Source organism: Anthonomus grandis, chromosome 10 (assembly GCF_022605725.1).
Source record: "Anthonomus grandis grandis chromosome 10, icAntGran1.3, whole genome shotgun sequence".
Lineage (NCBI taxonomy): Eukaryota > Metazoa > Arthropoda > Insecta > Coleoptera > Curculionidae > Anthonomus > Anthonomus grandis.
Window position 1 is genome coordinate 13023681 of NC_065555.1, and position 24175 is coordinate 13047855.

Consider the following 24175-nt stretch of genomic DNA (forward strand, 5'->3'; position numbering starts at 1 on the left):
TACCACATCCCAAACATAAATTCTCAGATTTTTTTCATTTATGCTTGTTTATTCTCGTTCATGCTCAGGGAACATTCTTTTAAATTACATGCTCGAAAATTTTACATCACTACACACAGTATCTAAAAAAAATCAATGGAGGGAATATTGGGTAATACTATTGTCGGACCTCTATTTTTAAATGGTAACCTTAATGGCGAAATTTACTTGGAAATATTGGAAGCCACTATTTAACCTAAAATTGTTAAAGAAATAGAAAATTAGTTCGATATTCATAGGAGTAGGACCTACCTAAATGAAGATTTATTACATTTTTAGCGCCACCTCACAATGTTCTTCCTGTAAAGCAATTTTTACTTGATGCGTTTCCAGATCAGTGAATTAGGAGAAGGGGCTTAATGGAATGGCCGGCGAGATCATCAGATCTAACACCCCTCGACTTTTTTCTCTTACTTAAAAACTAACGTATTTAAAACACAATCAGCTTCACTTCGGCAACAGATTATTACAGAATTTCAATCTATTCCAAGAGGTATTTCTAAAAATAAGTATCACAGAAGCGTGCCTTTTAAAATTTTGGGATTGGAGTGCATCGGGCCCATGGGATGGCTCACCTGATAACCAAAATATGGTGGTTGTAGTTCCCCCTACATGTAATTTTTCTAATTTCTAATTTTTTCTAACTTTTTTAGTTTCAGAGATATTTTCATTGAAAGTTTTTCAAACTAACACCCTTTCTGTAAAATAAAATTTGACACCTGGGTACGTTTAGTTATTAAGTATGTAAGAAGTGCTTTATTTAAGAATAGTTAAATGGTGCCCAAGTGAACAACTTGAAACTGAGAGAAAAAGAAATTAAAAATATTAAATGGGACATCGTGAGTCTTGCGAAATAAGACTGTAAGGTGAAAAATGCCCAACCTTGAAATCAGGACATATTATGTACGAGAAGAACTCAGAAGATATTTTACTTGCAAGAAAACAGTAGAAGACATACTACACAGTCGTAATTTGAGACCTAAACGCGAAGATTCTTCCCAATCTAAGCACAGAGGAAGAGATACACATTGGAAATTTTGGATTGGGAGTCAGAAATAATAGAGACGATATATTAGTGAATTTTTTACAGCGATCTCAGCACCTTTTATAAAAAGTTTTCGCATCGAAAATTACCATAAAAAAGCCCAGATAACAAAGTAAAAACCGAAATTAACTACATTTTCTTAAACTGTAGAAAAAACTGTCGAGATGTCACCATTTTAAATCAACAGGGCAGTAAGAACAATTTTCGAAATTAAACTGGAATTAGAGAGAGAAAAAGACGAAGATCTCCAACAAATGAGGAAATAAAAAGTAGTAAGAATAAATGTCAACAATAATTAGAAAACCGATTATGCTTTTGAATATCCAAACATAGATTAGTCATCTTAAAAAATAACGGAGATTATCTAAGTTTCAATCGAAAAAACTGGTCGCGGAAGAAAGGATCAAGAAGCAGCAAAATAAAGAAAGAAATAATAGAATTATTTTTAGGAAGAAAAAGATGCAGGAAAGGTTCTGATCCACCTAAGCAGCTTAATAAGGATATAAAGGAAAACTCAGCAGGATATTTGAGAAAAAGAACAAGACCGGTCAGATCAATGAAACAATAGAAAATAAAAAAGGTATGAAAGTAGTGAGAACAGAATTGTCGAAGAAAAGACCAAGAATAATAAATTTGAAAAACGACAATGGATCAATTATACAAGACTGATAACAAAATATATGAAAAATCCAAGGTTTCTATACCAGACTCATTTCTATATATCAGTGTGTCGCTGCTTAAAAATATATGAACAAGAAAAAAATAAGAAACGCATTAAAATAGATGAAAACCAAGCTACCGAAGAACATCTCATAACCACAGAAATGCTAATATTGGACAGAAGGATACTAGAGGATAAAAATGATACCCCCCCGTTTGGATTTTTTCTGAAAAATTTCTTTTTTCGAATTCGAACTAACTATACCAGCGGATTGTTTTCATCAAGTAGATCACGAAAATACCGGGTTATAAGGGAATCCGAGCAGATTTAAGAAATCGAGTATTTTTTCGACCTCGTTTTTGAGGCCAAAAATGGGGATCAAAAATGCCATATCTCGGCTATTGTAATAGCTACGGTCTTGCGGATGGTCTCGTTGGATTCAAAACGACGAAACTAAGACAAAACCGTTGGAATTTTCTCGATAGCTTCCATAGAAGCCGAGATATCGGCCTTCAAAATTTGGGTTTTTTCATTTTTCGGGTATACCCCCTCGTTTGGATTTTTTTCATAATTTTTTTTTTCGAATTCGAACTAACTATACCAGCAAATTGTTCTCATCAAGTAGATCACAAAAATACCGGGTTATAAGGGAATCCGAGCAGATTTAAGAAATCGAGTATTTTTTCGACCACGTTTTTGAGGCCAAAAATGGTCATCAAAAATGCCATATCTCGCCTATTGTAAAAGCTACGGCCTTGCCGATGGTCTCGTTGGATTCAGAACGACGAAACTAAGACAAAACCGTTGGAATTTTCTCGATAGCTCCCATAGAAGCCGAGATATCGGCCTTCAAAATTTGGGTTTTTTCATTTCACTTCTGAACAAATAACTCTCAGAAGAAAGATTAACGATCGCGTGAAGGAATGCGGAAGTAGTCTTACTATTTTAAAAGGATGACCAAAAATATCCAAAACTATCACCCTCTTAGCCTGCTACAGTGGATTGCTTACATACTATACAAATTCTGATTGAAAAGACCACAGAACCTAATACCCTGCTCCATTTGGCCTTTTTCGACTACCAGAAGGCGTTTGACGCAGTTGACAAATGGGTTTTCATAACAGCAATAAATAATAATGCCAGAAGAAATTCTTGATACACTTTTATTATTAAAAACATATATGAGTACTCCGCCTTCCATGTAAAAATCTATCTATATTTAATAAGAGAAAAAGTCAAAAAACCTAGAGGGATAAGACAAGGAGATACTATGTCTTCCAAATTGTTTACCTTGGCCTTGGAGGACATCCTTAAAAAGCTACCATGAGAACATTTTGGAATGAATATCGACGGGAGTTAGATCAACCATCTCCATTTTGCTGATAATATTGTACTCATGACTAGCAATATAAATCAGCTTTAAATTATGTTGCAACAACTTAAGAATGTCTCGTGTCAAATCGCACTGTAAATGATATACAAAGTATATCATCAATAGTATCAGTATTGACGAAATTGAAGTGTTTATTGACAACAACAAAATATGTCAACAAGTTTATATATCTAGGATATAAGATCAAAATAGAAAAGAAACATCAGACAGAAAAAATTAGAAAGAAGAATTATTGCACTACCCTGCAGGCACAGAATAAACGATCTCTGAGATCGTTTATTCTGTACTGCAGGTAGGCTGCATTTGGGAAGATGGGATATACCGGGTGACACAGAAACCATAAAATAGGCTCATTTTTTTGAGTTTAGAATTTATTTTTTGAGATTTTGGATATGTGCATAAGCTGGCCATTATTCTGCTTAATTAATATTAAAAACATATTTTTTAACTTCCATTTGAACCGGAAAAACCTGCAACTTTCTTATTTTTTATGCAACCCTATATATTTTTTATGCCATTCGCCGCGCATTAAAATCCTCTTTTCATCGCTGAAAAGTTGTCACATGTCACAAGTTGACATTTAATTGACAAGTGACAGTTAAATCTAATTTAAATGTAAATCATCTAGATAGCTATGGATATGCCGTTAGCAATTATTTTAGTTACGTGTGCTGGTATTTAGAAATTGTGGACATGCGTGTATTTAATTACCATTTTTTGTTGTCAATAACGATTAACTGTTTTCGCTTGAATGCTATTTAACACGTTTAATTTATAACGATTTTTATCTGACATAGAAACTGAAACATTTTATTTAATATACGTACATAAAATGCATTTAGTTGTACTCTATTATATAATAAATAAGGAGTGGTACTTTGGAACAGAATAACGAAAACTTCAATATAAAAAGTATGATCTCAGAAATTTAAGAGACTAAGTCTCCCAGTTATGCGATCGAATAAAAAATCTAATATACCATATCGATAGTATTCATACACGGTATACATAGAACCAAATGATTTTCTGTTCCTTCGGGATAATTGGAAATCTGGCAACACTAGCACAAAACAATACTGAACGAAGGATCATTATTTATCATGATAGTACAAGGTCTGACATATTGGCTAAAACAACCACCTATTTAACTGGCCGTTGGGTCATTCTCCGTACAGACCCGATTTAACACCAAAGGACTTCTATGAAATCATGTTTTGGAGGTAACTCAATCAAAATGCAAAAATTGGTTTAAGCGCACGCAAAAATGTATTGGTCATTGTGGAGAATAAAAAACAATAAAGCTATTCCCGAATATAAATTTCCTTTTTTTATTAATAGGCTCAGTGGTTACCCTCTTATTACGCATTTTTTCTTGGTAATGTAATTAATATTTTTACTAATGGCACAATTCGTTATTTATTAAACCAGTAATTTGTTTTTAATAAAACCAATAATTTTACAAGACAATGTTTAATTATAATTTAAAATATATACTATACATCCAGTAAACTTAAGAAAAAAAAATAAAAAAAAAACAAAAGTATATTTAACATTAGAACTATATCAAAAAACTATATGTATATTTTTCAGTGATCGGTGCAAAAAGATTATCGATTATAGTAAAATATTATTATTATTTAAATTGACTATACAAAAAAATCAAACCACAAATTGTTGGAAGAAAGAACTCATTGTTTATTGTTGTAGGATGTCAATCTTTTGTGGATATTGGCACAAAAGGTTAAAACGTAGGTCAATTACATCATTGAATAAAACAATTTAAATAAAAACAAGTCCTTTCTTCCATCCAAATGGCACCCACATATATAAAAACAAACCGATCCACTAAATCTATCATTAAAAATAGTTCACAGACGATTTAAGTTGATGTTCAGTTAGTTCTAAAAAATAGATGAGTAAAGTAACCTGAGGCCAGCCCAATCGGTCACCATGATTATCTCCGGCCAAAAAAAAAGAAAAAGAATTCCATTTAAACAACTCAAACTAAAAACGGGTTAATATACATGTTTTTACAGTATCTGGAAGATCTTCTTTAGTTCTACCATTAGTTGCCAGTCGCTCTTCAGAAGGTCGTCCCTGAAATAGTCTTTGCAAGCGTCGATTGATTGACGAGATATCTGAAAAAAAATTATAATTAATAGTGATCCTTCGTGATCTCAATTTATATTAAGTTTTATTGTTTTATTATAACGTCAACCAAATATAACTTTGATAATAATAATATTAATAGTAACAATAATCTAGCTAAATCATTTTAGATCACATAGCAAAGTATAAATAAATAATTCTATACAAACATATTTTAAATAGTGTGGTTCTAAATTAACTAATAATTCCTTAATATTCAAGTTAAATCTCTTAAGGGAATTAATGCTTTTTATATGAGTTAGTAGAGGGTTAAATAATTTAACACACATATAATAGAGAAATTTTTCTTAAGGAGAAATTCTATAATTATAATCAAATACTCTATTTGTGCTGTACTGGTGTTCGGACTCAAACAAGTTTTTATTTTGGTGAAAAAATAAGGCATTCATAAATGTATATTAAATATATTATAGTCATAATACCCATGCTCTTACGCACTGATCTACGATACTCTAGAGAGCCCATTTTATTAATTATTCTTATTAACCTGTTTTTTGTATTATAAAAACATTTTGCAATACATTATCCCTTTCCCAGAATAAAATACCATGTTTCAAAACAGATTTAAAATTTACAACGTATAAAATCTTCAGTGAACTTTCATTAATATATTTACTGACTCCTATAAAACGTAGCAATTGAGTTTTTTTATTAATTATGCTATATAGCAGGCCCAGTCAAGGTATTCGGTTAAATTAATAACTAATTTTGCGTTTTTCCAATTCTCAACATTGACGTTTGTTTTCTCTTTATTTAACATTAATCTATTACACTAAACCAGAATATAACTGTCTCAAGTCTGCTTTATTTACTAATTGTTCATAAGCTTTACTGCCAATTAATAAGCAATAATTGGCAGTAAAGCTTATGACCAATTAAAGCTTATGAATAATTAAATCATCAGGATACTTTACCATATTATGGCTGGATAAATTCACTAACAGGCATAAATCATTACCAAAGACAATGAACAGGACTGGAACCGGGAAACTACCTTGCGCAATTCCTACATCACTAAACAACAATTTGGAGTAACCGGTTTTCCCTTGTTTTGTGATTGTTACTATTTGTCTTCTGTGATTATTATATGATTTAAGCCATTACATTACCTGTAACACCATATGCTTCCAATTTTTGGAAAAACAAATCTGAGCTCATAGGCTTTCAACAGATCCAAGAATTTTCAAGATGTTGAACAAGGATCTGACCAACGAATGAAAAATAGCCACTTAGGTTGATTTACTTTTAGGAAACCTGAAGTGGATCCTGACTAAAGAAGTTACATTTTTTTGAATCAAAAAAATTAATCAATCTTGTGCTGACTGCCGTCAAAAATTGTAGAGAAACCTGGTAATAAACTAATAGCCCTATAATTTCTTAGTGCTGCAGGGCCCCTATTTAATATAATAATATGTAATATATTGATATGCTACTTTCAAGTTTTCTGAGAATATTCCATATTTAAAGGAGTTATTATTGATAAGGCATAAAACATATTTTAGATCTGCCGTTGCTATTTTATAATACGAGTGAGTATTTCGCAGTAGCAAAGTTTATCTGGTGTAATCAGCCTTAAAAAAATTGTACTTTATTTGTTGCTCTTAAATGGAATTTTAATTAATGAATGCAATAAATCTGGTATTAAAGCGAGGAAAAATTCGAAAGTAACTATTTGCCATAGATTCAGGATCTTCTTCAACTTTTAACTCCTGACTTGCTTCAGCACTCATTATTTCCTTGCCAATAACTTTAATTAGCAGAACTTTTTATACGATTCTCATAATGTTAATTTAAGAGCCATTTATTTATCCCTGAATGCAACTTTAAACTTTATAATTAATATCGGGAAGTGAAGAGTTATTTGCCAATTAAATAAATGCTCCTTTATATTAAAAACTATCAGTCTGATCATTCGAGAAGAGTTTATACGAGATAGGTAATATAAAGAAAGTCCGTGTGGTTAGTAAAGTAAGAGAATAATTGAGCACAAAAAAGATGACATGTAGATACCGTCATTAGCCTTTTAATACATAAAAAATATACAAATTTCCGTATCTTATAAATTAGCAAATTGATTTCCCTTGTGTACGCAAATATTCAAACTATACAGATGGAAAAATAGGAAATCTGCCTCCACTCAATCACCAGCTGTCTGAGCTAGTTCTTCCACATGATTTTTTTGGAAATCATCTCCATAATAGTCGCAAAACCATTGACGGAGAACTCGAGTTGCAGAATCTCGCCCAAGCAAAAAATATTCTTGCTGACCATTGGAATTCTCTTGTTATTATAGAATTCTCTTAATCCACTTGATAGTGATCATAATAACGAACTTCTAACATGGACTCCGGAATAGTATTGTATCCACGTATTGATTTACGAATGATTTTACTAGACCGCTTTCTAGCGACACCTGTGGCAATACTACAAACTCTGGCTTTAATAATCCCTCCTCCAAAAGCCATCGTACAATCAGAATTTTATCCAATATTTATAAGATTATCATTCGACATTTACAAACTCAGAAACATTCATAATAATAAATTAAGGCAATATGATCTTTACTGACCAAGAGTCCAATGCAGCATCGAAGAATGTACTTGCCACATATGCGGTCATTATTTTGCATCAAATAGTCTATAGAATCACAAGGGAGCCATTCATGGCAATAAATGTGCCCGAACACAAAAAATTCAACTTTTGACAATATTGTAGTGTAAAAATGATAGAAATCTATCTTACTGCTCAGCCTCATTCATCTGACTACGCAGAGTGGCATGATGAAGATATACGTGTTAAATCTGCTAAGAAATGTGAAAAAGCAGAAAGAGTCTCCGAGTCAGAAGTACATATTATTCCATTAGGTGTTCAATGGGTGTGTGACCAAAGATCTTCGATTGTTAGTAACACTTTAACTTTTTTAATACACAAGTTCCTTCTGTGAGATAAAATTTCTGCTATTCAAATATTGTAATATTTTCGTATAATTATGTTATTTTATTAAAGCTTTAATTGTTTTTGCTGTTGACTGCACATTTTTACTAACTTGTATATACTTATCGGATTATGTAACGTTAAAACGAAATCTAAGTTGTTATTAGCATGAACGTTAGTGCAAATATTGGCATTATATTGAGATATATAAACAGCAATGAAAGGAAACAAAAAATTCATTTTACGTAATTTATGAAACATAACTAAAGCCAAAATACAAACATTATAAATGCTAAAAATGAACGCTACAAAAACTAACACAAAGAATCAGCAGGTTATTTTTGATGTTATAGAGCAATGTTTGAAATCGGCAAGTAGCCCTATCGTAATAAACACAAACATTAATATTGCCAATCCACTCATCCACAAAATATTACTCAGTTGACCAAAGTTGACTGTTCTTAACTTAACTTTTAAATTAAATATTGTATGTGGACCAGAGGCGTGCATTAAACATTTTAATGGCCATGAAGTGGGAACCGCTTTCAGACAGAGTAGTTGAGTGTCTAGAAATGCACAAATTCTGCCACCTCGTATTTTCATATTAGTTGTGCTAACTAAGAAAGAATAAACTGAGAAGAGGCAATAAAGACTTTTCTTAGAAAAAAACTGGTTTTTTAAATTAAAAATGGCGTAATTATCTGAGGCAATTCTGTTTAAATGTTTTTTTCATGTTCATTCAAAATAATTTTTTCATGTATCAATGACTGAAAGGTGCTTATAATTAGTGGAACAACAAAATTTGTGGAGTATTTATTCTTTAGAAATATCTTTAAGTAGTAAGTAGGAAACTATTAGGTATTTTAACTATTTTCACCGATATGCCATTATGGACTGGTGAGCTGTTATTTTTTAGAAAATTTGTCTACCTTATAAGCATTTCTCTGTTGAAAATAATCACTTGACAACTTCTATTTCTTGAGGTACTGTCTCAAGTTGGACATATCAGTGTTTTTTAGCATGACTTAAATTTTAAAAGAAAATCATTTAAAATGAGTTTTCCGTTCATATATATCCAGACAGTTAAAAAATCCGCGGCGCATTTTCTTACACCAATATCCGTTGTTTATACACAAAATTTGTAACGTCCGCCACCGGATGTTTAGAAATAGCAGTCGGTGTTTAGACGCCTCAAGGATCCTTCTGGATATTTCCAAGCAATAAAAAAACGCGTTAATTTTTTTTTCGCGATCCCGTTTCTCGGTAAAACTTAATTGCTGCCAAAAGTTTGTAACGCGCCTGTTAAACAAACGTACCGGCTGATAGACGGCATGTGATTTAAGAATGTTTTCAGTTTTTTTTCTCTCCATACGACTGATGTAACGTTTTGATTCGAGGAAGCGAGTGGAACGGATGGTTCTGGTTAGACTATTAGTCGCAAAAACAATAAATCGATGACAGAGCGAACTAACTGGTGTCAGATACGTTGCAAGATAAATAAATTAAGATTTTTCTGGGTAGAAGTATTTTTTTTAATCATGGGAATGGGTTGAATTTTTTTGGTAAGATGATCTTAGATTTGGAGAGGGGTTTTTTGTTTTGGTGTGTAATCCTTGAAAATTCGTGGAAAATCTACGGAAATACCAGAAAATGAATAAGGAAATAGTAGAATTAATAGAGAATTAATGAGGAATGATAGGGAATTAGGCTAAACTGGGTTAATATGCTACTGTGTAAATCAGAAAAGGCATAGTCTGCTGGTATTGATGTATTATTGGAAAATCAATCTTGATTTATTGGCCGGATAAATGGAGATAGACGACACTCACATTATAGAGCGTTTTTGAAAGGAGAACTTGACATATTTATTTAGCCCCAAAAAGAAGACAATCTTACTTTTTTAGGTTCTCTTAATTTCTTGATTGTTCTTTCTTAATGTTCTTATATAATTTTTTGGTAGGGATCAGTAAAATTTGCAGGAAATTATCTTGAAAGGTCGAGTAAAATTAGCAGATGCAATTTCCATTCTATCTTGCGATATGTCATAATCTGTGTCTGGGTGGTGTATCATAAAGAAAAGATCCAATTAATTTTTTAATTTATTCTGCTGCTAAACTTCTAAATAAGCTTGATTCATTGATTTTGGTAAATTAGTATAGAATTAGCTTCGGAATTAGCGAACTTAGGAAAATAAGTAAGGCAGTAGAAAATTCAGTAAACATTGTGGATATTAGTTAGGTAATTTTATATTATAAGACAAATTAATAATATTGGAAATAAGTGTGCAACTTTTTTCCTGAGGGATCTCAGGGTTTTGGCTCCTAAATCAAACATCCAATTAAAAAACAAACTTAATGTTGACGTTTCGATTTATTACTAGATCATCCTCAGAATACTAAATATGAAGAATTTTTATTTCTTCTTTTCCAAATGGCATGATTTTTATATTTCAATTCATTTAACTAAATCTGTTGGATTCCTCTTGTAAATGATATTAACAATTCAGATGGGCAAATAATATTTTAATTATCCAACCAGAAAAATAAATCGTTGTTGTATTTTTAGCATTCTCTATGCAATTAAAAGGCGGCAAACGGGCTTGTATAAATTCCACATTTAATTATCTAAGATTGATGCAACCATTTAGCTTTAAAAAAAATCGTTTTTTTAGGAAATTAGTGGGTGTTAAATAAAAAGGTTGTGGCTAAAAACAAAGAAAATGTGTTTGGTTACAAGGGATTATCTAAAATTTCAAAGATTTGTATTTATTTAAGTAAAAACTAGACGAAAATGGAAAACTGGAAATCTATGGATGTCTTAACAATTTAACTATCAGATTGACTCGAGTTATCTAATATCTCAAATACCTTTCCATATTTAAAACTGTGAGAAATGGTTTTATTTACCTAAAAGCGATTTTTCAAAATATATATTTTTGGCCTAAACAATTAAAAATTATCCTATGTGATTTAATGGTGCTCTCACATTTTAATTTTTGTGATACCGTATAAGGACCATGTATTACCGCTTTTGACAGCACACGCATACAGAAAATGCAGAACTCTTGTCTTCGTCTTATCCACGGTATACGAAGATTTAAACCAATAACTCATAAAATAACTGAGACAAAATGGATAAAAATGAGAGCTCAAAGGTTTGTTCACTCCATCACACTGTTCCATAAAATAATATAACAAAAGTCACTACCTTATTTGCACAACAGAATAACAATCTATTATCTACATATTTAGACTAAAATTGGTTTGTAAAACACCATGTTAGGTGCTATTAAAGAATGATTTTTCATATTTGCAATGCGTTTTTTTTTTATATACATGTCCAGTAAGCAAATAAATTCTAGAAATGAAAAATAGCTAGTTCGTATGTTATCCAATTCAATTAGAAGTTATTTAAATAGGGTAACTCTAGAAATTAGCTTTAGTTTTAATTTCACCTAGGTTAGCTGAACAGACGGCTAGAGGGTAGTTACTTGAAGCAGTCTCTCTCTGGTCGAACTGAATCTCACCTAGAGTGGCATATTATTACAAGCGTCTATAACATTTTTGCTGTAACATTATTATTATTATTATTATATACCTCAGCGAAATTTTCCAAACCAATGTAGCAAGGATTTCGCCGTTAAGTCGTATGCTTTCTTTATATAATTTCACATTTTTTACTGTATTACTGATTTATTTTACCGCTCCCTTTGTATGTTTCAGAAGAGCATCAGAGATCTAATTAACAAGAATAATTAAATAGTTCTAATTAACAAGAACACTAAATTAGAAACTTAGTACTTTGTTGTATTTTTGCTCTTGTATTATTTTTTAAATAAGTACACCTGAAACAGTTTGTAATTTGTGGATGTTCCTTTGGGTTTCGGCCTGTTAACATCATATTTGTTTTTGACAAATAAATCAAATAAATATGATAATTTGAAGCCAGAGAAGAAGGCTTCTTTGAATAATTGAAATGTATTTAACATATATTAGTTTTCTCTAAGTAAATTCCTATGATGTTGCAGAAAACAGATTTTTTAACATAAATAACGCAAAATAGTTTTCTTTTTGATGAAACGAACTAGGATCGTTGATCTTACCTTGCTAACTAACATGTCCGTTTCGTCGAAATGTCTTCCAAACATTTTCGGCGATTCACCGGGAATAGGCTCTATTTTAATACACACTTCCATGCCTTTTCTGGCAAATTCCACTGGTTTATGGTTATTTTCCACACTGGTAACAATTCCAATATCGACAAACTGAAATAAATATATAAAATTAGTATTGTTTTATTAGGATTATTTAAATAGTTTAGTTTTGACTTTAAATGACTAATAACTAAACGTCATATTTTTTGTATAATTATTTAGTATCTTACAAAATTAGATTGATTAGATTGACATCTATTTTATTTCTCTACATTTCCGTCAAAAGGTGTAGCTCGTGTCGCACTAAAAATGGCTTTCGTAATTTATTACTAAAGTAACTGTTTTACCAACTATGAGAAATTACTGGAGTATTTTAAAGTTTTTAGAACGACCGTTAAACTTCTATGGAGCAAATTCCAATTTTTTTTTATACCATTTAATGGTTATATCTTATTTTTATTTGTATATGGTATCTGTTTACTATGATGTAGAACAAGATAGGTGATAAAAATCAAAATTCATATTCAAAATATAAATGTTATTAAAATATATTTTTTAAGTTAAAAAAATAATATTTCCAAAGACATTAATCTCTAATTATTGTATAATGACATGCTTTTTTGATGGTGTATTAAAAAGCATAAATATTCGTCATACTTAGCCTTTTTATCTTTTTTGGGGTTTTACAACCCCAAGTAAACGATATAAACTCTATTAATCATTTTAATTAATGGTTTATGTGTGTTTGTGGATAAAGCGAAAGCACTTAACACATAGTGTATCAATACTGTTTATTCTCTTTCATAATTTGGAGAGTTAAAGCTTAAAATATGATCGGATTGAAATTTCATGTCTCACAGGTTTCATATAAGGAACGAAGCTGTGATATTTTAACTTATTAAAATAAAACACAAAAAAGAAATGTTATACACGCAGTTTTGGATTCTTATTTGAAGAGAATCAAATCAAAATAAAAACACATAAAGTGTAAGATTAGTGAACATAATATATATACATTTTCCCTTGATGTATAATATTTTGTGCCAAAGGTATTACCTAGCCATTATAAAAACCGATTGAGTCGATGTAAACATCTACGTGGAATAAATCTAGCAAAAACTAACCAAAACAAAAAAATAGAAATCATAGTAAAGTAACCGCAGGGAAAGAAACAAAGCTGTGGAGAAGAGGGTCGCAAAAGCAATACTATAAAATAATAAGTATTATCATTTAAATGTCAATTTATCAACAAATTATAAATCAAGTACAAACAACAAAAATTAGAGACGATGCTGTAATTAATTCAAAATTATCAAAAATCTCAGTGTAATAAAAATGCTATAAATCCTGATTAGTATATAATTTTTATAACTTTTAAATTTATGATAGCTTAAGTTTTTTACAAAATCTGATATATTATTTTAAAATTGTACACTTACTACTAAGAAAGATTGATGCATATAATTTGATCGGTGTTGAGATACTAAAAAGTTAATAGTACTACGGTTGGCACCTTTGGTGTGACACTCAAATCGCAAAACAGTTTAACCACTAACCACATCTCTTTATTTTATTCTCGACGCGTGTTTCGCTAACGATGTTAGCGTCTTAGGGAGAAGATTAAAACTATTTTAGTATGGGATATATATTTGTGAATCATCATCATATTGCTGTGTTTTAGAATTTTAAACTGATCTATTCATATCAGAAACAGAAATTGAAAATAGAAATGGCCGAGCAATAACGAGCTCTGTAGAATGCATTTTTAGAGAAACTCAGAACCATATAATTTAATTTATCAATCAAAAGCATGGTATCAAACGCTTTGCTGATATCTATCACAACCATACATGTAGTTAATTTATCTTCTTCGTTGATTCTGATATCATTGACCATATTTACCAGACTTGTTATAGCGTAGTTTTGTCTAAAGCCTGACTGAGATTATGGAATTTTTTTATTAGTATCTACAAATTCACATACTTCTTAAAATAGCACTAGAAATATACTTATTGGCCTTAAAATCTTTTAGATCATTAACTTTGCAAATAGGTTTAATAATAGCTTTCTTCTATAATGTTGGGAATCTATTGTCTAATATACAGGAGTTGATTATTTGTATAAGAGGATTGATGCAGTAAGGTAGACACATTCTGAGGTCCCTGATAGAAATCCCATCTATAACCCAGTGTTAATAAGAGCTAATGCCAATGAATATCTTATTAAATTTTTTATTAAGTTGCCGTTCATCAGCTAGCCTTAAATTAAATTACTTTTGAATTATTACAGTGTAAGAGGTTTATTTTTTAGCTTTTAATTCTTTTTGTGGAGCACTCTTATTACTAAAATACAGTACATTTTCGTTAATAATTTCTACCTTTGCATCTACTTGAATGGTAAAGATCTTCCCAAATAATAATCGATGCATCAAGGAGCAGGACGCTCGTTTTGTTAAAAATAGACCGATTCCAGGTTTAAATTAGGGAGCATTTGAAAATGGCAGGAAGAATTTGGTTTTGCAGCAATCCATGGTATTTTTGAGTATTTAAAGTACCATCAATAAAAAATGGCCCTACAATGTGGTCGCCCAAAATACCAGCCCAAATTTGAGTATGCTGAGTACGAAATTGAAAGCAACAAGACGGTTGTCCTGCTCATAATGCAGTTATGGCAAAATTTTTTTAACAAATACTTCTTTTACCCGTAATTGCGAGGGAAAATTGTTGTTTGTACCTATTCCATTTCAGCAGAAACTTTTCTAGAAGTATACAATGGCTTTTTCTGATAGGTTAACTTAATTTTTAGTCACAGAAGGCAGTGGGGTCTGTTTGAGGCTTTTATTTGAAGAATGAATTTTTGTTGTGTTGATCTTTGGGAGTTTTAATTTTATTTTTACATAACGTTTAAATTTTTCGACTCTTACCCGACTTTATATTTTATTTTTATTATAATAACACTTTAATTTTAATTATGCAATACACAGCATAATGTAAACTCATGTACAATACTTCAATACTTTTAAGACCAAAATAATTGAAGCAGATAAGAATAGTAAAAAAAATATTAATATTGCCAAAAATTTCAGTATTTATCGTGTATCAGTATCTAAATGTCTCCAAAGTAATACAGAAATATAGGAAAAAAAGACCGAAGTACAGTCAAAACTGCCTTTAAAACAGGCCGCCCGCAGAGAAAATATTCAGTATATATTAACTGCATAATAAAGTGTATTTCGTGACTATCTATTTACATTTACACTAAAACCGTGAAAAGCCTGTAAAGAAGCCCTTAATTTCCTCAACAAATCGCTAAAAATGCCTGAAATTCGCCAAAGAGCACTAAAAAATGGAATACGGTGTTATTTAGTGACGAGAGTAAATTTTTGTGTTTTTGTAGTGGTGGGATTAAATTTCGAAGGCATCTAGTCAGAAAAACGTTTCAAAACGGTCCAAAGTACCAATTGCCAATGAAACTTACCAGTGAAATTCTAAAATGCTATGCTTAATTGCTACCAGTGAAACATGGAGGAGGTGAGATTATGGTATAGTATGGTTGTTTTTCCAGGTCTGGGACAGGTAAAATTGTTCGCATATATTAGATAAACGTATTTATTTGAATATCTCTAATATGACAGTTCCAGCAAGACAATTACCCGAAACTTACGGCACGGTTGGTAAAAAATTTGTTCTAAGAAAATAATGTGAGTGTTATGGAATATGCGCCACTCTCACACAATTTTTGGATTAAATAGAGATATCAGATCACATAACATAAAAAATGAATAAGATTTATTTATTGCAATCAAATTGGAATAAGAGATTCCAATGAGATTCCAAACGAGAGGATTAAGAGATTGGATAAATTTTCTGTGGAAAAAAGTGCCAAATTAGTGAACTCTATACAAAATAGATGTAGAGCTGTATTAAACGCAAAGGGTTCCGATATTAAATACTAAAATTTCATATGTTTTTGATTTTTTTTTCTTTTGTTTATGTAGTACCAATTATTCAGAATAATCTATAAAATACGTTTCAACCAAAAATCTAATGTTTTTTATGTAAGTTTCTGTTGTGGTAGAGGATGTTAAGAGATATACCATCTTGATAAATTTTTTTTTTCATATGCTATTGCTTTGAAGATAATTTTAGATTTTATAACTTTTCTTAGACGTTTCCAAACTTTTGTGGAGCACTGTATGTAAAGCCTGCATCATAAAAATATTTTACGAATGCCTGAACTTTCGCGTAATATTTTCCGAAATTTAGTTAATACAGTTACCCCCATTAAAGTCAGACCCTTACTAACGTCGTACTGACTACTTAAAAACGACGATGTAGCATTGAATTCAAATTTGATTCGTTGCGATACTTCACCTTTAAGCACCTCTCTATGCGTAATGATCGATTCCCCAACGTGTATAATGTGTATCGCGTATCCAACGATATTCCATTAAAGACCATTAACAGTTGCGAATTTTAAAAAGGAAATAAAGTCTTATCTTTTTTATCAAACCTTTAATTATTAATAATATTCCTGTTGAGCCCGAATGTCATGGTTAGCTTTTGGATGCTCAATTTTTATAGGGCTTCTTTAGAAACATTTATATACTGTTAGTTATTTTAATTATTTTATAACTTACGTAATATATGTAAAATTAAGCCCTTTGGCAACTCTAGTACCAATTTTCTTTTACATTTCAAGGAAATTGTAAATATAGATAATACTAATTATATATGTAATAATATAATAATCTCATATCGACACCTTATCCACAAAGTTAAGCTCAGCATGTTTTGCCATAAGATCTATTTCCAAAGAATTAAGCTTTTTAACATCTAAATCAGTTTATTTTGCCCTTTTTGAGTTCATGCTGTGCCACTCAATTTTCGAGCGCGTATTCAAGTTGCAAAAGAGAGCGATACGCTATTTACTGGAACTTGACAGTACAGCTCACTGCCAAGAATACTTTAAAAAACATAGAATAACTCTTCCTTCACTGTTTATATTTGAATCTGTTTGCTTAATCCGAAAGCATGTCTCAGAATTTCCAAAGAGGCTTTCTCATAACTATCCACTTAGAAAAGCAGAGCATGATATTTATCTGCCAACCCCACGGTCGGATTTAGTAAAAACTTCTATACTCTATAGAGCAAAAAAAATGCACAATCATCTTCCTTTTACGATTAAATCTATGACAACGTTTTCCTGTTTTCGCCATACCTTAAAAGCTTTACTATTGGAAAGGCTTTATACACAGTAGAAGACTTTTTTAATCTTTCTTTTTAAATACCACACACACACTGGCCCTATTTACTTTATAGTCTCCATCCCTAGAATTAGTTATACCTATAGTGTGATAATAGTCGTAATTTAACTTCAACTTATTTTGTATACTTCTTTTACCTAATTTACATTTTTGTATTGTTTTATATTCTTTTTAATATCAACTTCTGACTTTATAAACATTTAGTTGTATAAGTAATTTGACCATGTACAATAGGTTACCTATTTTGTATAAAATCTAAATATATTGTGTTTTTGTGTACTCATGTGTTTACTTATATGTGTTTATTTATTTATTTATATTAGCTTTGTTTACAAAATTTATAATTTTTTGACAATAAAGCGATTGCATTGTATTGTAATGATTTTTTTTAAATTTTTAATTACTCATGCAAATAAAAGGTGTTATTTATTTATTTTTTTAATGAAACTAAAGAAAATGAGTGAACCTCAACAATCTGTCTGTTTTTTCCATATTCACCAATAAGTTAAACCTATAGAACTAAATAAAATACTTACGTCTTTACTAGGTACACAAATCGGAGTGCCTTCTCTAACGACTCCGGCCTCCACCATAACACCGCACACAATAGGGTCTCTCGAATTAAACACAAACTGCGGTAAAACTTTCAACTTGCAAGGAAATACTGCGATATGTTTAAACTCTTCCCTTTTTTTCTGTTTAAGTTCCTCCCTGTATGCCATAAATTTGTCAAAGAGGTGATAGATTATATCGGCTTGGAAAATTTTTACTCCCATACTATCTGCTAACTCTTGAGCGTCTTTTTCTACTTTAACATCGAATGCCAGGATGGTTGCATATCTAAAATAGTTTTAAAAAAAATCAGTATTTTGCTTCCATTCATGACCGATTGTATGTTAAACAAAGAAAGCTACAAAACCCATAGTACCTCAAATAATTTATTGACATTAATAGTTTTTATTTAAATTTTCTCCTAAAGTGTTTTATAAACATTAAATTCTATTTGGAACATTTTGTTGAAAAATGTAATCAATATTCGGTTGACAGGCAAAAATAAAATGCGGTTAGCAAATAGTGGACCCACATACATCGATATTCGTTCGAAAAGTATCTGGTATTACATCTAAACTAATAAACCGCATAAAGGAATAAAATAAATTTCAACACGGTAGCGTTGGCAAACAGACAGCATCTGCCTGACATTCCGAGGATAAGAAATACATCTTTTGATTTGTCTTCTAGAAAAACAAATTGTGTTTACTTAGGATACTTGGTCAATACGTCCATGTTAGACACTATTTATTTTGTTAAGGTGGGTAAGGAGATTAGGTACCGGAATTCTGGTATGGTTCAAAATATAATCACAAAAACGATAAGTATATTAAAACCATAAAAATATCAGAAATTGTTTGCATTTATGCTTTTAAATGATTCTCATATATATTTATATACAGGATACAAAGACCTTATTTTGAGCCTGTAAGACCAAATTTATTCTCTATTTTTATCTGATATCTGCAGTTCTATATTTTAATAAAATAATTTAATTTCTTTTTAAACATTATTGTTAATGATATTAAATCATTTAAACTTACTTGTCAATAATTTTTACATACTTGCATTATAGAATTTGTTTAAAGTTATACGTTATTTAATCGGCTCAAAATTAAACCCCTTAAGAATAGTCTATATATCGAATGCTCTGTGTATATATATATATATATATATCTTCTTAAAAATATAATATTTGCAGCACCCTTTATAAATAAATTAAAATTAATTTCTAAGATAAAAATATCATCTAAGAAAAAGGAGATAACGTTATTAATAATGAATAAATTAATGGAAAACATAAAAAATGCGCAATATGTTTACCACTCACTTCCAGGCATTTTCTTGGAATAAAGTTCTTTGTTTATTCCTGATAACATTGGTGGAATTATGAATATTTTGCAATAGTTGCTCTCGTGTAGGATTTCTTTTGTATAAACTAATGACTTAATTAAAAAAAATATTTTTTTTACTTTTCTTAAAATTAACAATAATCATAAAAAAATTGTTTACTGTGAACGAAAATAAAGATGCTCACATTTGAAGCGGATTTACCACTTGTGAGTTGAAAGTCCATATTAATTTTAATAACCGTCCACATCTTGTTTAAGTCTGTTTTGGGATTTTTATTTCATGTAGGGAATTTGTCTTGATTAATTGGGTTCATAATTACTTGCTTGCAATCTGCATATTATAAGTACACACTATTTTTTAGCTCTTATAAACTAAATAGGGGTAAAAGTTACAATACATTTGCACACAGTTTTATATTCCTAAAAAACGCCTAGTTAAACAAATCTTGAATTTTGTCATTTGAATTGTAAATCAACCTGTTAAGTTCTTTTTTATATGTTTCTATATTTTTCAGTGTTTTAATTTGATTTCAGACCAATTTATATATTTTAGGTGCTAGTGCAGTTATATTTTTGGCTGCTATGGCCTTGTTACATTTATGCAATGTCATCATATTATTTACAACGCTTGTAGTTTTGGGTAATTGGGTCGAAAAGTTTAAAGATTCTTTTTCTTTAAAGATTCTTATATTAATCTTTTTAGTATACAATTGCCTTATATTAAAAAGATGCGAGTCTATAAACAGGTGCTCAGTAGAATATCTAATATTTTCATTATAAATAACTTTTATAATCCATTTTTGCATAACATTTAATCTTATTATATTATAGTTAATTATACTAATTATATTATATCTTATATGTTAATTTATATCTTATATCTCTATTTTAATATGTGGTAACTAGTCTCCGTCGGTTTTTACAAATTTGAACTCAATTTCTACCCTTGATTTGTATCATGTAGTGTTGTTCTCTGCTTCTTTTTTGTTCTTTTTATTAATGAATACACAAGTGGATCTGATGATGCCTAGTATGGACAAAACACGTGTAATCCTCTAACTTTAACTTAATAATTTAAAAACTTTTAAAATAATCCAAAATAATCCATCTAAAACCTGAAAATCTCTATCCAACATTGGCGTTACGACTTCCAAGAGCTACAACTTGCCTTCTCATCTATCCAACCCTTATTCTATAAAGAATTATTTTGGATCATTTCTACAGAATGTTTCTACCAAAAGTACTGAAAAAATCAACTTTTACAAAAATAATACATAGAACGAAAACTTATCTTTTAATTTTACTCTTTCCACTACATAACCTATCCATAAAGCTATACACTCAATAAAAACAAATGCGCAAGGTACGGATAATATACCTGTTTCCATGTTAAAGTTATGTAGCCCCCCTTCTTAGACACATATATTCTACATATAGTCAATTGCTGTATTGAACAACAATATTTTCCTAATTCTTGGAAAACAGCAATTGGCAAACCATTAGCGAAAATTAGGAATCCTGCATCTTTATCAGATCTTTGAATTGTAAGCATTTTGCCAGGTAGCACTTTTAAAGGTATTTGAAAAAATCTTATACGATCAGATGTATGCGTTTGTGACCGATCATCATATTATTCCGGATACCCAATGTGGCTTCCTCAAAAACTCTAATACATCTACTACCCTAGCACCGGCTACAAATAGCATTATCGAGTCAAACGATAAGGGACTGGCCAGCCTTTTGGTCTTATTAGATTATTCAAAGGCTTTCGACACTTTGGAGCATTCACTTCTTTGCGCCAAACTTCACTATTACGGGTTTAGGGATGAGTCTGTAAACATTATTTCTTCTTTTCTGAGTGATCGATCCCAAAAAGTTTCGTACAATATATGTTGCTCTGAAACTATAAAAATTCGATCTGGTGTGCCCCAAGGATCAATTCTGTCTCCGCTACTTTTTATGTTATACACTGCTGATATTCTTCAATCTACTAGTTACTGCACAGACACTGCTTTCGCTGACGACACACAGCTTGTATACAATTTTGACACATCTAACTGTCGATGCGATGCAGAAGGTCAATCTGGACTTGGAAACTATTAGAACATTATCTTATCAGCATAATCTGCAACTTAATTCAAGCAAGTCAAAACTTTTATGTATTGCGAATAATAAAAACAGCAACATTATTAAGAAAAACGTTGATATTGTGTTAGATGGCTCAAAACTCTCCTATGTTACTTCAGCTAAAAATCTTGGATTAATCCTCGATCAAAATTTACGTTACAGCGAGCACGTTAAGCATTTACATAAAAAATCTTTCCTTTCTCTTAAATTAATATACAGCCAAAGACATTCGCTTAATTTTAGATTTAAAAAAAATACTGTGTGATAGTCTCGTCCTGAGCCATTATTCGTACTGTGATTTTATATACATGCTATATCTTTGATTAGTAGAAAAAGAAAGAATCCAAAAAATGCAAAATTCTTGTTGCAGATTAATATATGGTATTAAAAGGAATGAACATATACCACATAAAATAAAAGAAACTAAATGGCTTAACATGTCAAATAGGTGCAAACTTAATTTAGCAAATTTTGTACACAAGATTGTTACAGTACCAGTATCAACTTCTTCAATAATAAAACTAAAAAATAAGTTTATCCCTAGGGGTAAAATACATAATTTGAACATAAGAAATATAGGATTATTCACCATGCCTTCATTTAAATCTACTTTTTACAAAAAATAATTTCTGTTTAATGCTATTGAATTATATAATAATATACCTAATGAGTTTAAACTTTTAAATGTAAATAAATTTAAATATAAATTTAGGGAATATCTATTTCAAAAACAACCGTAGGAGGGCATGCCACCATATACTATCGTGCCGAAAAAAAACTGGTACAGCAAAATCTCCTAAATCTCTTGGTCTATTAGAATAATATATTTTGATGTTGTCAAAGTTAATTTAATTTTGTGACAGCCGCGTCAACAAAATCGTTCTTTCAAAATGCCTGCATTATCTCCTCAACAAAAAGCGATAATATATACTCGTCTGATGGACGGAGTTCCTATAAGAAGAATCGCAGAAGAATTGGGCATTAGTAAAAATACCGTTTCTTTAGATAAGGCAAAAATTGCAGAATATGGAGCTATTGCAATTTGCTAGGTTCTAGTCGACCAAAAATTTCAAACGACATTCAAGATAGAGCGTTAGTTGGCTTTCTAAGAAACAATCCGTTTGAAACAGCAATAAAGGCGAAAGAAGCCACGCATTTTCCTGGTTCTGCTAATACAGCTCATAGTAGGATAAGAAATTCGGAAATTAAAAGTTACTGTGCAACAAATAAAATATTTTTGATTGAAGCAAACAAACAGAGAAGATTAGAATTTGCTCATCAATATGCACACCACAACATATGGGAATCGGTATTTCAAATGAAAAAACCTTTCAATCGTGCAATAATGGCAAAATCCGCGTTTACAGGCCTTCTAATACTAGATATGATGAAAGATATACATATAAGACTAATCAAAGTGGATGTTTTAGTATAAAAGTTTGGGCCTGGATTAGTTTTAGAGGACCAGGCATTTGTCAAATAGTGCAGGGAATGCTTAATGCCTTATGATATTGCAATATCCTGAATAATGTTATAATGCCATGGGTTGGTGTAGTCTATGGGCAAGATTTTCTTTTCCAACATGATAATGCTCCTATACATACAGCCCGTATACTTCAAAACTATCTAGACGAAAGACGAATTCAAGTTTTATTACGGCCCTCGAAAAGCCCTGATATCAACCCAATTGAAAACGTTTGAGGTAACATGGCAAAATATATGTATAAAGATAACTTTAAGCCTAAAAATCAGAATGAATTACGCCTAAAGATAGACGCATGGGACCAAATAAAAGAATATTTTGCCATGTATCTTTAAGTCAAATACGAAATTTATATACAGAATAGTGGGCCAAGAACCGTGCCCTGGGGAACACCATACTTTCTATTCTTAAAGAAGCTCATCGTATTACTTATATTTAAGGCTTGTTGGAGGTCTGATAGGTAGCTTTTCATTAAATCAAGACACGGCTCCCCTATCCCATTTGATGCCAATTTTTCGGGAAGCTTGAATGCCAAACGGTATCCAAAGCCCTGGCCAGATCAACGAATATGCATAAGGAGAATTCATTATTCTTTAATGCCTGATAAATTTGCTTCGTCAAAAAAAGTATGGCATCCTCAGTTGATCTACCATGTCCAAAACGAAATTGATTTTCCAGAAATTTTGCAAATATTTTCTTTATTGCCATTTCAAACACCTTTGCGACTGAAGAAATAAGGGTTATGGGTCTACAGTTAATTACGTCAGTCTTCTCACCGCTGTATATTATAGCCTAATTACACCTACTTTAAAAGCATTGGGAAAATACCGCTTTTCAAAGCATTTATTAATTAAAAAACTTATATGTAGAGAAATAATTTCGGTGATATTTTTTAGTGTTTCTGATCTAATAGTTAATATAACCCCAAAAAAAAAAATCCAGAGGGTTTAGATCCTGGTTACTTCTAGGCCGTGGAAATTTAATGCCATGACCAAACCATC

General features: G+C 30.8%; 1 protein-coding gene across 1 annotated transcript in view; it reads right to left on the bottom strand.

Moving 5' to 3' along the window:
• Window positions 1–4592: 4592 nt before the first annotated feature.
• LOC126741093 (eukaryotic translation initiation factor 5B) overlaps window positions 4593–24175 on the bottom strand; it is a 48077-nt gene continuing 28494 nt past the window's right edge. The window contains exons 18-20 of the mRNA XM_050447412.1: window positions 18197–18500; window positions 12344–12505; window positions 4593–5276 (exon numbers count right to left, since the gene is read on the bottom strand). Of these exons, the coding sequence (XP_050303369.1) occupies window positions 5169–5276; window positions 12344–12505; window positions 18197–18500 (574 nt within the window). The 3' untranslated portion in view covers window positions 4593–5168. The remainder of the gene's footprint in view (window positions 5277–12343; window positions 12506–18196; window positions 18501–24175) is intronic.